This window comes from Vitis riparia, chromosome 1 (genome assembly GCF_004353265.1).
Source record: "Vitis riparia cultivar Riparia Gloire de Montpellier isolate 1030 chromosome 1, EGFV_Vit.rip_1.0, whole genome shotgun sequence".
Taxonomy (NCBI): domain Eukaryota; kingdom Viridiplantae; phylum Streptophyta; class Magnoliopsida; order Vitales; family Vitaceae; genus Vitis; species Vitis riparia.
Genome location: NC_048431.1, coordinates 5,017,838 through 5,031,710, shown reverse-complemented (window position 1 = coordinate 5,031,710; position 13,873 = coordinate 5,017,838). Strand labels below are relative to the sequence as shown.

Here is a 13,873-nt window from a genome sequence, read left to right as displayed (position 1 = left end):
CCATATTAATTTTATATCTGATTTTCTATACGTCTATTATATGTCTGTGATATCATTACTATCAATTAACTCAACCATATTTACTTGCAAAATCAACTATTTACTTGTAAAATCCAAGTTGATTTTGCAGTAATCTTAATTCCTACTAAAGAGTGTAAAATTGTAAAACATATGGAAAGATGTGAAGTCTTCAGTGAGGATCGAATGAAAAAAAACTTACCAACAGAAACTAAATACAATGTATAGACCATGAACCCCACCTTCGTTGTTGCCATTGATGCGGGATAAAGGCGTTTATGCGCCTATTGATGCATTTATTATACTGCAACTGCCTGGTAAGTTTAATGGAAAGTGAGAAGGCGTTGTACAAACGCCTCCCTGCCAGATTGAATGGCATTAATGGGTTATATTTGTTACATTTGAAGATTTTATAGTGTGTGTTGGATTGACGATTTTGGTTTTTTTCTTTTCTTTTTCTTTTTCTCTCCTTTTTGAAGATTGAAGACAATTCATTTATTAACTGTTTAGTTAAGTGAGTGGAGTCAAAGCCATGCCCTTCAATTGTAGAATTTCTTATGGTAACATTCGGTTGGAAGTCAACTTAAATTGAGGACGGTCCTCAGTTGCTTGGATTGGCTACATTTACTTACTTTGTATTGTCGTGAGATCAATTGCATGATTGATCAATTAAACACCCCGGAAACAAATTGTTAAAATATGTTATTAGATAATATAAAAGCTTGCATAAATTATTATGATCATCATTCTATATGAAGACAGAGTTGGACTGTATTGGTAGCAAACCCAACTTAACCGGCTGGGCTGCAGCCCTTGTTATATCTAGGGCCAGCCAGGATTCGGCTAGGTGGCCCAAGTTCAGCTCAGTTCAATACAAAGTTTCCAGCCCCGGCCCTCCAAATACAAATTTGAGCTCCCGCCTCTCTCTAATTTGTATTTGCAAGCCATCTATCTTAAAATGAATATTTTTGGCTTGTTCCCATGTGCCCATGAAGGGTTCCTTCTGCCATTTGAGAAGCTCTCCCTTCAAATCTACAAATCCATATAGCATAGGGGATGGCTGCTATTTCTTTTCAAATGATGATTTGATTTTCAGCATTTGTGGTTGTTCAAAACTTGAGGCTCCGTTTGAAGGGGGTGATGGAAAAGCCAAAAGTTGGGTACAGCAACGCGTGGTAGTTAATGAAGCAAAGGCTACAAGTCAGGGTTGCACTCTCAATACTAAGGAGCAGTCAATTTTGAACAAGCAAGTTGGCCGCCTCATCTCACTCATTAATAAATGTTGTCTAGAGAACCATGATACCATTGGAGACGCATTTATTGTTTTCTCATTTCATAGTAACATGTCATTTGAACTTTTATTATACCTCATATCTTATACCTTAAACCTTATACCTTACATCTAATAATTGTCTTGGGGAAGTGGTTTAAGTACTCAACAAAATATGTTGTGATCCAGTCCCACAGTCCAAAATATGATGAGCTGTTTCAAATTATGTAAGGAGCCAAAATAAAATGAACAACTTGAGGTCCTAGAGTCCAACTCTCTCTAATGAACCCTCTAAAATTTTCATATGCTAAGGCATTTTAACTTGTCTGATATACTTGTAACCATAATTACATTGAAGAAAATGACTATAGCTAAGAGATTTCTTCTTCTTGTCCAATAGCAAAACCGAAAGTATCATGAAGTTGCCCCATTTTCGCGAAGCCTACAGCGAAGACGCCAAGATGGATGACGCGCGATGCCTCAACAGTCGGTTAACAGCCTTGTGCTACATCACTCCGCATGTGAAGAAGCTTTCATACATTAAATTGGTATGCGCATACTCCATGTGGTCATTTTCTTCTGTGATGTTTGCAAGCTAGCATGATGCACGTTTTGGATAGCATTGCATCCAACACCAAAACCAGAATGAATATGAATTTCTTCCCATTTTCTTCTGAGCTTTGATGACTTCAATTATGAGTTTGTTTTGGAAGTTTTTTTTCCCCTTATTTAATGTCAAATGAAGTTCAGCATTGCATAAGGGATAGATTGAACAAATTTGCAACACTTGAAAAGGGTTGGGCCATGGTTAACCATGGCTCAAGCCAGCATTATGAATTTTGGCCCAAACTTGACTTGTCTCGGGCCTTGAACTAGTTCATAATAATTTTTTTTTTTCATAATATATAGACCTGAGGGGGCCCAGGGTATTTGGCTACATCCAACATGATAGCCCTGTGCCACGTGAAGCCATGTTTCTTGCACCTGAAAGAAGAGATAAGACTAGTATCATTTTTATCCAGAAAACTTGGTGCACTGCATGAAACAGTTTTCAAGTATGAAGCTATGCCTGCCACTTTTCACCATTTCTATGCACTAATTGGTCCTTGTTTGGTTAGCAAGAAAGAAAGAAAGAAAAGAAAAGGAAAGGAAAAGGACAGAAAATTTTGAATCTGGTAAAAATATCTCTAACCCGGTTACTATTTCCAATCATTCTAATTTCCATCCACCAAAGGACCAAAAATGGAGCTGTAATTAAATAGCAAATTACGGGTGGTTTATCTTTTCCCTTGGGTTTTTATTTTTTAAAATTTCTCTATTTATGGCTGGTAATACAAAAGCTTTTTAGTTCACCCTTCTTTTTTGGACCTACCCATAACACATGCATAGATGTGTGGGAATTGTTAAGAAGGATAGGAGGCCAATATCGCAACAAAAAAGGAGCCCACTTCCCATTTCTCTGCCCCTTTCCTTGGGGCAAAGCTGCCTTAAAGACATCAAGAACAGCAATGCCAGCCCGTAATATGGGACCCTAAAAATTAAAAGGGAGGGGGGACTGAGTTTTTGCATTTAGGCCTCCAAATGGTGTCTGAAGCAGAGGCAAAAAGTGAGGGGACATAATGCACATGGTAGGGGTTGGAACACACTGTCCAGTACCCTCACTTGGCCCCACTTTGGATATTCATGTATCTATAAGTGAAGTTCCCAAAGGTTCAGCCATGTGTCCTCTTACTTCATCCCCTGCCATTTTATTTTTTTGGAGATTTTTCTTCTTATTGGGTTTCCATTTTCTTGGATATTTTGTAAAAGTTGGAATACAATATCACATGGTTCTTTGGAACCCAATGAGGGGAGAAAACAATAGAAAACATCGAGAAAGAAATCCCAACAACACGCTAATTCTCTTGTAATAAATGAGAGAGATGAATATGAATGAATGGAATAATATTTATATCCTCTGTGATGTTATCAACTGTATATATAAATGAGTGTTGACTGCACACAGCAATACCCCACTCTTGGTGGATGAATCAGATGAATTAATTTTACATCATTATTTTACATGGTTGAGTGAAGTTGCCTCTCCTGATTGCTTTCCGGGAAAATGATTGAATTCACAAGTGCCTTTTGCTAGTGTTGTCCAATCAGATCGGAGGGGCAAGGCAGGCAGATCATTGTGGGTAGTGCAATCAGTATTTGGTTAGGCAAGTGTTTGGTGGCGGGGGTGGAAGACTTAATGCTACTTAAAAAATTATAATTGAATGGAACCCCCCTTCTACTTCTATTTCCAGGACAAGTAAAATTGAAAAAAAAAAAGAAAAAAGAAAAAAGGAAAAAGGAAAAAGGAAAGTGTAGAGACTTTGATTAAGAGATCCCAGGACGAAGACACTATGTGGATAGTACAATTATTTGCTGCAGGTCAGGTCATGGCCCATAAAGGCACCTGCGCTGGGGTCTATACCTATCAAAGATAAAATATTAAAATAAACAAGTCTCTTAACTAACGATTTTGTACAACTGCCGATGGTAAATTATCCAACTAACCACCTATTTCTTGTACTTCTCTACAGTTAATGCCCTTGGACCAGATTTGAATTTCCACTTTTTGATTTATAATTGCGACCCACATCGGAGCTTTGAATTCTAAGTTCTGGGTCGTCTCTTGCTTCTGGGGTCTCATCAAAATGGTACGCCAGGACCCACGCTTGGCTTGAACATTATAAAACGCGTGCGAACCATTCTATTTCTGTGTGTTATAAAATTTTGGGTCAATTTTCTTCACTGTTTAACTAGTTTACCATCAAAATTTAAAACAGTGATGGGTCCGTAGTAACTTAGATTTAACTCATGAACCAATGTGACAGTTGAAATTGGTGGGCTATCCATGTTCCCACAAACCTAATTAGATTTACATGTCTCGTGGAGGCATGAGGTTGAAAGCAAATCTGTCAAAAATGAAGAAAAGTGGTTTGTATGTCTTAAGAAATCTGATTTGAGATTTATGAAGGTGGGGTGAATGAGGTAAGGATTTGGTATACAAACAAAAGCATCAAATTCAGGAAACAGTGACGGTGGGAAGGGGGAAATGATAAGTGGGGGCCATCATATATGGTACGTTTCTTATCTGGAAAGACAGGATTTGACACCATTCCATTTTGGTTTCTAGATTTTACCCCTCCTCTCTCCCCCCCACCAAAAAATAAATAAATATGCTCCTTACCCAAATAAATCAACAAATAAGGGATAGAAAAGTTGGGTTGATAGTAAGTCAATTACGTGACATGGATCGACTTGACCGTAGTCTTACCTATATTAAAGGTTTATACAATTCTCAGAAAGTTTGGAGGCAAAAAAATTAAAGTAGAGATAGAAATGGCAATAAATAAAATAAAATTTTCTAGCCATTACCTTTCTCTATAGATTTAGAATTATAACTTCTTATTAATATGTAGGAAAAGTGGGTATTGTATAGCTTTAACTATGAAGTATTGTAGTTGAAACATTGATTTGAATATGGTTCAAACATTATATCTAAGATTATATTCAACCAAAGGAAGAGATGTGGGGTTTTCTTTCCACATGTCCCTTTTTAGCTCAGACACCTTAGCCATTCAGGACAAGTATGTAATTTATTCGATCATTTTATTCGGACCAAGATAAGTTTCGTCTGACATTAGAAGTAAGAAGATTCATTTCCTCAACAAGGTTAGACAGCATCGGGAGCCCGAACTCTCAAACGAGAAGGACTGTCTAGTTAAGTCTTAAAGACTTCTAGCATGCGTGATCATTCACACTTGATTTTTGAGCGATCGATAAGACTCTATTTAGCTTACAAGTTTATGTCAATTAATGGATGCATATAACTCTAGACGTTGATAGATTAAATGAACAGATAGTTGCACAGTCCTAGAATTTGGCACATCAACTGATGACACCTACCAACCGCCCTTAATCGAGATGATTGCCCAATCGTCTTATAGATAATTATCATTACAGAGGAGGTTAGAGTGCATAGTCAGTATTATAGTGGCGATGTTATCAGTTCTATATAAACCCTAAAAAAAACACGAACAAGGTATACATGCACATACACTCACTATATCTCACAAATAGTTAGAAGCACTCTAGTCTGACTTAAGTTTCGGAGGAACGTATCTAGACCAATGTCTGAACATTTTTTTGTGTAGGAAAGAAATCCGTCTGATTTTAATACAGTTAAACGGACTCTTTGAGAGACACAAAATAGGAAAAAAGTACGTTTGCTTCAATGAAATTAAACGAACCTGAGGGGGGGTGTTTAAACAGAAGGATATATCCCATGACTTATCATTTTAAGGATCGAAAAAGCAGTATGATGGTAAATGGGGCATGTGCGATGGGAGAGAATGGAAGAAGCAGGGTCATATACTCATATGCTATCTCTTTTTTTTCATCCTCCCTTTTTGTGTACCCGGACAGACACCTGATTTGACACCATTTTCATCTACCTTAACCACCACCTCCCCACCCCTTTCTCCTTGGATAAGCATCACTTCCACTCCATGCCCATCTGGAATTACTCTTTCCCACATCCCCTTTTTACCCATTACCCGCCGGCTATTGATTGGATTTCAATCACAACACCTTGGAATACCTTGCCCGCATAAAACAAAACCACCCCCTTTTCTCCCCCCCCTGTTACATCAAAATTGAATCGAACTTTTACTCATCTCAATTTTCTCACGCCATTTATTTAATCCTCAATGTATACTTCAACGTACTTGCTTGTTCTTTTTTTAATCCCAATCCCTCTTTTCAATAATGTACCATGTTGTTATCCTTTTCAGCCGGCTCAGGTTGTTCCGGTACGCGGATCTCAACATTAGTTTATTAAATGAATGAAGTTGTCCATGCATGTTCTTCGAGATTTTGTTTCATAATTTATCCTCCGAGATCAGCTATGGATTCCTTTCGGGTATTATATTATATGGCATGGTTGTAGACTTAATACTATTATATAGCATGGGCATATAATGTTGATGTGAACTTAGTTGTTCTTAATATAAGATGATGTATTAATTTATCTTGGGGACCGCTTCAACCATGAAACTTGGATAAAAGTAATGGCAAAAGAAAAGGGTGAGGATGCAGTCATGAGCTGGCCTGGCTCGTGGAGAGGTAGGGCTGCCTGGGCTGGGGGGTTCAATTATAAGGGCCCTCGCCCATAGAGCGGGGTGGGCACATGCTTTAATGCACTATGATTCGAGGTTAGGGGCTGACTGTAGCCTGCGGGTGATGCCTGAGGCGAGTAGCTAGCCTTTTATTCTCATTACTCCTATTATTTAAGCTTAAAGCCTTGAACTCGCTGCCAAACTTGAAGGGGTCAAATGATACACTTCATTGTTCTTTTCTTCTTGTTTTTCTTGCTTCCCTTCCAAAATCAAAAGCTCTGCTACTAGCCATGCACCCTAAATTACTTACATGCATTCTCAAGCAATGATCTAGTGAACATGATTGATCATCAAGATGACACCAAGCTGGTTGTGGTGTTCCGTTTATAATCATACTTCATTGTATGCAATGATTGTGTATAAGGAATTTATGAATACGTGAAAGGACAATGTATGCATTCAACCATAATTAGTATTTATCTTTAATTTTTTTTTTTTTGATGACTTTTGTTCATTCGGTCAATATATTTCGTCATGCATACTCTTTCGTCCAATATAAACATCACCGATGAAGATAAGTTTTAAACTTTATCATTACAAAATTTTAATATGTCAATTCAAAATTTACAAGCATGGAACATTCATCTTCACTATGATATTATTTTAGTCTATTTGGGTATTAAAATTCAATCTTTTCTCTTTGATGATGAGTCGAGCTTGGTTTGATTTGTAATCAAGGTAATTATAATTGAATATAAAAAATGTGACAACAAATATACACGCATCAATCATAAATTTTAATGTCAAATTTTACCATAAAGTCATATCTTTGCTATCACAATCTATAAACCTATTTATGTGATGAACGATATTTAATATTCTGAATATATGATGCAAAAAATAATTAGTTTTATTTTCTTTCGAGCATGATAAGTATAAAAATTCAAGATATTGTAATGCCAAACACATTTGGCCTTCAATTACACAAGAAAAAAATAGGAGAAAATTTTGAGATCAAAAAATAAAAAATCCAATTTTGAAAAAGTGGGCGTAAAAGATAAAAAGAAAAAAAACGGGGGCTGGGCAAAAAAAAAACTGGGCAGGAAATGAAAATGCTAAAAATAGAAAAGCAACAGCCTCCGAGGTGGGGGTGGGGCCACCAAAACAGAATCAAAACACGTGTCAGAATCACGTGGAGGTGTGGGGGTGGGGGTACAGTAGCTGTGGGTGAGAAAGAGAGTGTCAGTCAGTTGGGGCGTCGCCTGTTTCACTGTGCGTACGTCACCTCCAGATGCAGAAGAAGATGGCAACTCCATCCTTTTTATTTATTTATTTATTTATAAATAACAAAAAAATTATTTTTATATAATAAAATAAAATAAATGGTAAAAGTAGGGTGACTTTGGAGAAGGAAGTTGCCGTGACTAACGCCGTTAACTATTTTTCAGGGTTTTTTTGTGGACTGCCGGCGGTCGCATATGGTGAGTTGGAACCCAAAACCCCACCACGTGTACGCCTTCAATGTACCACTCTTTTTTTTTTTTTTTTTCTCTTCATAGCATCCATTTCAAAAGTATGAAGTATTTTCCTTTAATAGGATAAAAGTTTTACCATGACATGAAGCTAATTTGAAACAAAAATAGTTTACATGGAAGTAGTAGTGCTTCTTAAAGGATTGATACGAAGAAAGAAAACTAAGTGGGTAAGTGGGATTACTAGATTGTGGCTAAGTGCCAACTGGTTTTAATCAACCAAAATCCCCAGATATTTTTCTCTCTGTAAAGTTGAGAGAAACGGAAACCGGAATGAAAAGTGAAAACAACTGCTTTTGGTCCTCGAGGAATAAGAACCTTTCTGTTTTAGGGGCTGAACAGAAAAAGGGATGCGTTGGCTAAAATTGACACATTCTTGACAAAATTTGCATATTTTTTTCTTCAAAAAAAAAAAATTACAATTTTTTTTTTTTAAGCTAACATCACGTACTAAACCTCAAATCAAATCCCGTTTCGCATGTTTTTTTTTTTTTTTTGTTTAATCACGTAAGATGGATTTATGAATCGATATACATGAGGGTCTCAAATTGTCTCAAAATGAGGCGGTCACGTGGGTCGGTTTCGGAGTAGGCGAACTCCAATTTGAGTCCAAAATTAATGAGGCCCAAAAATGTACCGTTCCGATGTTTGTAGTAAGATTTAGAAGAATATAGAGGGGTGGTTTGAATTAGAAAATGGGTGAGAGAGATATAAAAAAGGAAAATGTGGTCTCCCAGCTGATCTGTTAGATTAGAGGGGGTTCGTTGGAGGTCGAGCCCCGTCACGAGCGTTTCTCATTACTCATTGGTATTATTTTGATATGTCCTTTTTTTTTTTATATATCTCTCTTTGATTTCCCATTTGCCCTTTTTTTTCTCTCTCTCTGGTTTTTATTTTTATTTTTATTTATTTTATTGGGCTCTGATGATGTAGTAGGAGTAGTAGTGAAAAACCAAGCAAAACCCCCAATCCCCAATGCTTAGATTCTTCACCCATTCATAGCCCCCTTTGGGTTCCGAGACCCACTCTCTGCAACTCCTCCTTTCATCTCCCCCTCCTCCAATACAAGCGGCACTAGTATTCAACATACCCACCGCCTGATTCCCATCAACCCCCCTCACACTATGAAGAGGGAGTATCATCATCCTCATCACCCAACTTGCTCCACGTCCCCCACCGGCAAGGGTAAGATGTGGGATGCCGACCCCCAGCAAGACGCCGGCATGGATGAGCTTCTCGCTGTTTTGGGCTACAACGTCAAGGCCTCCGACATGGCTGAGGTCGCTCAGAAGCTTGAACAGCTTGAGGAAGTTATTGTTAATGCTCAGGAGGATGGCCTCTCTCATCTCGCTTCCGAGACTGTTCATTACAACCCCTCCGATCTGTCTAACTGGCTTGAAAGCATGCTCTCCGAGTTCAACCCCACTCCCAATTGCGCCCTTGACAACCCATTCTTGCCTCCCATCTCCTCTCTCGATTACACCAATTGCAGCACCCAACCAAAACAGGAGCCTTCCATCTTTGACTCCCCGTCTTTGGATTACGATCTCAAAGCAATTCCAGGTAAGGCTCTGTATTCCCATATCGAACAGCCGCCGCAACAGCCATCGGCCCCTCCTCTCTATCAAAGGGATAACAAGCGATTGAAGCCCACGACTTCAGCTACAGCCAACTCGGTTTCCTCTGTTATTGGGGGTTGGGGAGTTCCCACCGAGTCCGCTCGCCCAGTTGTCCTTGTTGACTCGCAAGAGACCGGAATCAGGCTAGTCCACACCCTAATGGCCTGTGCAGAAGCGGTCCAGCAGGAAAATCTGAAGCTGGCTGAAGCACTCGTCAAGCAAATCGGGTTCCTGGCCGTGTCTCAGGCGGGAGCCATGCGGAAGGTAGCCACCTACTTCGCCGAAGGTCTAGCTCGTCGAATCTACCGACTCTATCCTGATAAGCCTCTCGACTCGTCGTTCTCCGATATTCTCCAGATGCACTTCTATGAGACCTGCCCCTACCTCAAATTCGCCCACTTCACCGCCAATCAAGCCATCCTTGAAGCCTTCGAGGGGAAAAAGCGGGTTCACGTCATCGATTTCAGCATGAAACAAGGGATGCAGTGGCCTGCGCTGATGCAAGCCCTAGCCCTCCGTCCCGGCGGGCCGCCATCGTTCCGTCTAACCGGAATTGGGCCTCCTTCCACGGACAACACCGATCATCTGCATGAAGTGGGTTGGAAATTGGCCCAGCTGGCGGAGACGATTCATGTGGAGTTCGAATACAGAGGTTTCGTGGCCAACAGTTTGGCAGATCTCGACGCATCCATGCTTGAACTGCGAGATGGGGAGTCCGTGGCAGTGAACTCGGTGTTCGAGTTGCATAGTTTGCTGGCTCGCCCTGGGGGTATTGAGAGGGTGCTGTCGGCGGTGAAAGATATGAAACCAGACATAGTGACGATAGTGGAGCAGGAAGCCAACCACAACGGCCCCGTTTTCCTAGACCGGTTCACTGAGTCGCTTCACTACTACTCCACTCTGTTTGACTCATTGGAAGGGTGTGGTGTGTCGCCGGTGAACACCCAGGACAAGCTGATGTCGGAGGTATACTTGGGGCAACAGATCTGTAACGTGGTGGCCTGCGAGGGGCCTGAGCGAGTGGAGCGGCACGAAACGCTGGCTCAGTGGAGAGCCCGGTTGGGATCGGCGGGCTTCGACCCGGTGAACCTAGGGTCCAACGCTTTCAAGCAAGCGAGTATGCTGCTGGCTCTATTCGCGGGTGGGGATGGGTACAGGGTGGAGGAGAACAATGGGTGTCTGATGCTGGGTTGGCACACTCGCCCCCTCATTGCCACCTCCGCCTGGCAACTCGCTAACAAACCTGCCTTGCCCTCCTCCACACCTGCCTCCAACTGAGTCGAGTCCCCCCGTGTTCGTGTTCACTTACCGAACGAGTTGACTCACCCTAACCCGCTTGTATGACCGTGCCTTGTGACCATGGGTGAGATGAGTGAGTAAGAGAGAGAGAGAGAGAGAGAGAGCGAGGGTGAGACCCCACCACTCCTTGTGGCATGTGCTGTGTCACCCTTTTGTTTTCCCCTCCTTTTTTTCCCCCCTTAATTTCTTTTATTTATTAGGTATTTTTTGAGGGTTTTCTTTTTTTGGGTGGAATCTTTGTATTTTTGAGGGTGAATCAAAGGTCAATGTGTATTTATTATATATATAAGTATATAGTTTGGTAATAAAAGAATAGGACCTTTTTTTGGTAGCAATTCTATGATGAAATCACTATTTCAGTTGAATCTTGATTTCTGATGTAAACTCAGTCTTCCATTTAAGACTTAACCTTCAATGCATGCATCTATTCATTTATGGATTCGGAAAATAGATGTGGAATTACTACCTTCCCAGAAAACAGTTGGCAAAAATCCTGGATACGTTTTGGGAAAGAACAACAGCCCTGTAGGAAAGTGAAAAGCTTCACCCTTTTTTTCTTTTTTTGAATTTTTTTTTTAATTTCCCTTCTGTGTAAAGTTGTATATTACTGGATTCACTGCTCTTCTGCTTTTGACTTGAAAGTTATCAAAGTCCCTTTCTGAATTATGAATAACCCACTCATGAATTCATGTCTTTCTGAGTTCCCACAGTTCTTACTTGGTTTTTCTCTTCAACCGAGTGGGTCGAGTTTTAGCTTAAGGCATAGTGTAAGCATCTTTTAATGTGCGTGTGAAAGCCTTTTTCATCTCTTTCTTTTTCTTTTTCCCTGAATATCATCAACTCAACCACACCTATTTGGTACCACTTCATTTCTATGGTTCTTGCACATAAAGGCCATGGAATGGATTCTTTTTTTTTCTTTTTTTTTTTTTGGGGGTTTCTGAAAAAGCATATCCCTATCATTTACATAAACAAGAGGAGAGCCACATCTCTCCCCTAATACCCAATGATAAAATCCATCATTGTGTTTTGGCATGCACTGGGAGCCTTACAGGTGTTGAAATCACAACATGGGTGCACATAACAGAGGGATAGATGTATGGAGTACCATTTTTCCATCTCCCCCATTGCCCTCTGAAAGAGGGCAAAAAAATAAAATAAAATAAAGAGGAACAACAAAAAACAAAGAAGATTTCTGAGGATTTGTCAACTCGGAAGGGGGGCATTAATTAAGTGTGTTCAGTCCAGTAGATGAGTGAGTGAATGAAAGGAAAGAACATGCCATATAATCCCCTATGGATTGGACTATGTTCCATTATTTTCCACTATATATATTGTAATAAAAATGTAGAGCCATGGATACTAGAACAAGGTAGTGTACACCAAGGCCATGATATTTTTTAATTCCAACTTGCCAACTTGAATGGGTTGGGGTTCACCACCCCATACCCCACTTCACCAATATTTGGAGATCACATCACACCCCATTTCAAGCCTCACATATGTGCTTTTCCTATTATTACTTTTTTTTCACATTTTCTCGAGAAAATTTTAGAGAGAGATTAGCATTAGGAAGCAAAGTCAAACTAAAATTGTTGATGTTGGTTCGGAAGCCAGGGGAGCGAACATGAGGGAGAAGAGTCAAACTAAAATTGCTGATGGTTTTCTTGTTGAGAAGCCATTAAATTGGAGAGGGAGAGGTATAGAGAAAGAAAAGTGGGCGCTGCTTTTTCAGCAGTGTCTCATTGTTTTTCAAACATTCCATGGACTTAAGAGGTAGTGAGTGTTTAAGAGTCAAAATCACTCGTGAGTTTCAAACAGTGTTTTTATATGTTTTGGTATTTGAAAATGACTCCTAGTCGTAATGCTTTTTTGAGTACTGAGTTTTGACAACCCCACTTTGTTATGTTTTTCTAGTTTGTGACAATCCCATTATACAATGTCTCCTCCTTCTCTCTTCTAATCATAGGAACTCTTTGACGCTTACCATTTCCCAATCGTCCCTTCTCCCTCGTCACACAACCTCCAAGCCAATCAATTTTCAAACCAAAATCATGCGTATTCTTTCTTATTTTCTCACTCTGGTTAGGCTATTTCCAACTGTCATCCCCCGATCCGAATTCAATTTTTTTTTTCTCTAATCCCTTCTCTGCTCACACATTTGCAATAATACTGCATGCAGAAAACATCATAAAATATTCTCTCCACCAATGGTTTCTCCTTGGATGAAGGAGTGTAGATGTCTACAAAGTTTTGGTGGAGAAATTCAAATGCCATTTCCCATAATCACGATTTGATTAGTAATGACAGCTTTGAATTGGGAATGGGACAAAAAAAAGGACAAAAAAAAGGGGGTAATGAGGCATCATTCATGTGCAAATCTTTTGACATGGGCTCTTGGTTAAGACTTAAAGAGAAGATTGTTCATTATAAAAGTTGGGCTTCCTTTGTTGGTTGGTTTGGGATTTCTGTGCGATAAGAGGAAATATCACTTTGTATGGTGACAATACCACCACTTGCAATCCCACTTGCATTGTTCTTTTGCTTTTTGAAGTACTCCACTTTCATATTGTTTTTGAAAATGAGAATTACAAGACACTACTCTGCTCTCCAATTACTGTATGATTTCAGCTCCAAATTACTTTGATCTGACCACAACCCAGACTATTCCTTAATATAAGACCTGAAGTTGCAATTTTGTTTGGGGTCAGGGACCCATTAATGCCGGTGGACCAACCCATTGCCCAAGTTGAATCAAAGCAGGAAACCTTTCTCTTCAAACTTAACTTAGCACTCAGCTGTCGCAATCTGAATATACCTGGATGTTCTGTAATCACACTAATTTTGTTACTTTTTCTCATCAGTAAAGAATCAGACCTTTTACTTTTCTTTAAGGCCTGTTAGTCCTCTCCCATGTTTGGTAAAGTTCTGAGGAAAAGGTATCCAGTAACCACCGCCCACAATTTGAAAGGACAAATTAAGAAT

The 13,873-nt window shown here is 39.7% G+C and overlaps 1 protein-coding gene across 1 annotated transcript; it reads left to right on the top strand.

Moving 5' to 3' along the window:
• Positions 1 to 8,842: 8,842 nt before the first annotated feature.
• On the top strand, positions 8,843 to 11,236 carry LOC117918321 (DELLA protein GAI1). The gene has a single exon (XM_034834881.1). It carries the CDS (start codon positions 9,095 to 9,097, stop codon positions 10,865 to 10,867), a length of 1,773 nt encoding a protein of 590 aa, XP_034690772.1. The 5' UTR covers positions 8,843 to 9,094; the 3' UTR covers positions 10,868 to 11,236.
• Positions 11,237 to 13,873: the final 2,637 nt, after the last annotated feature.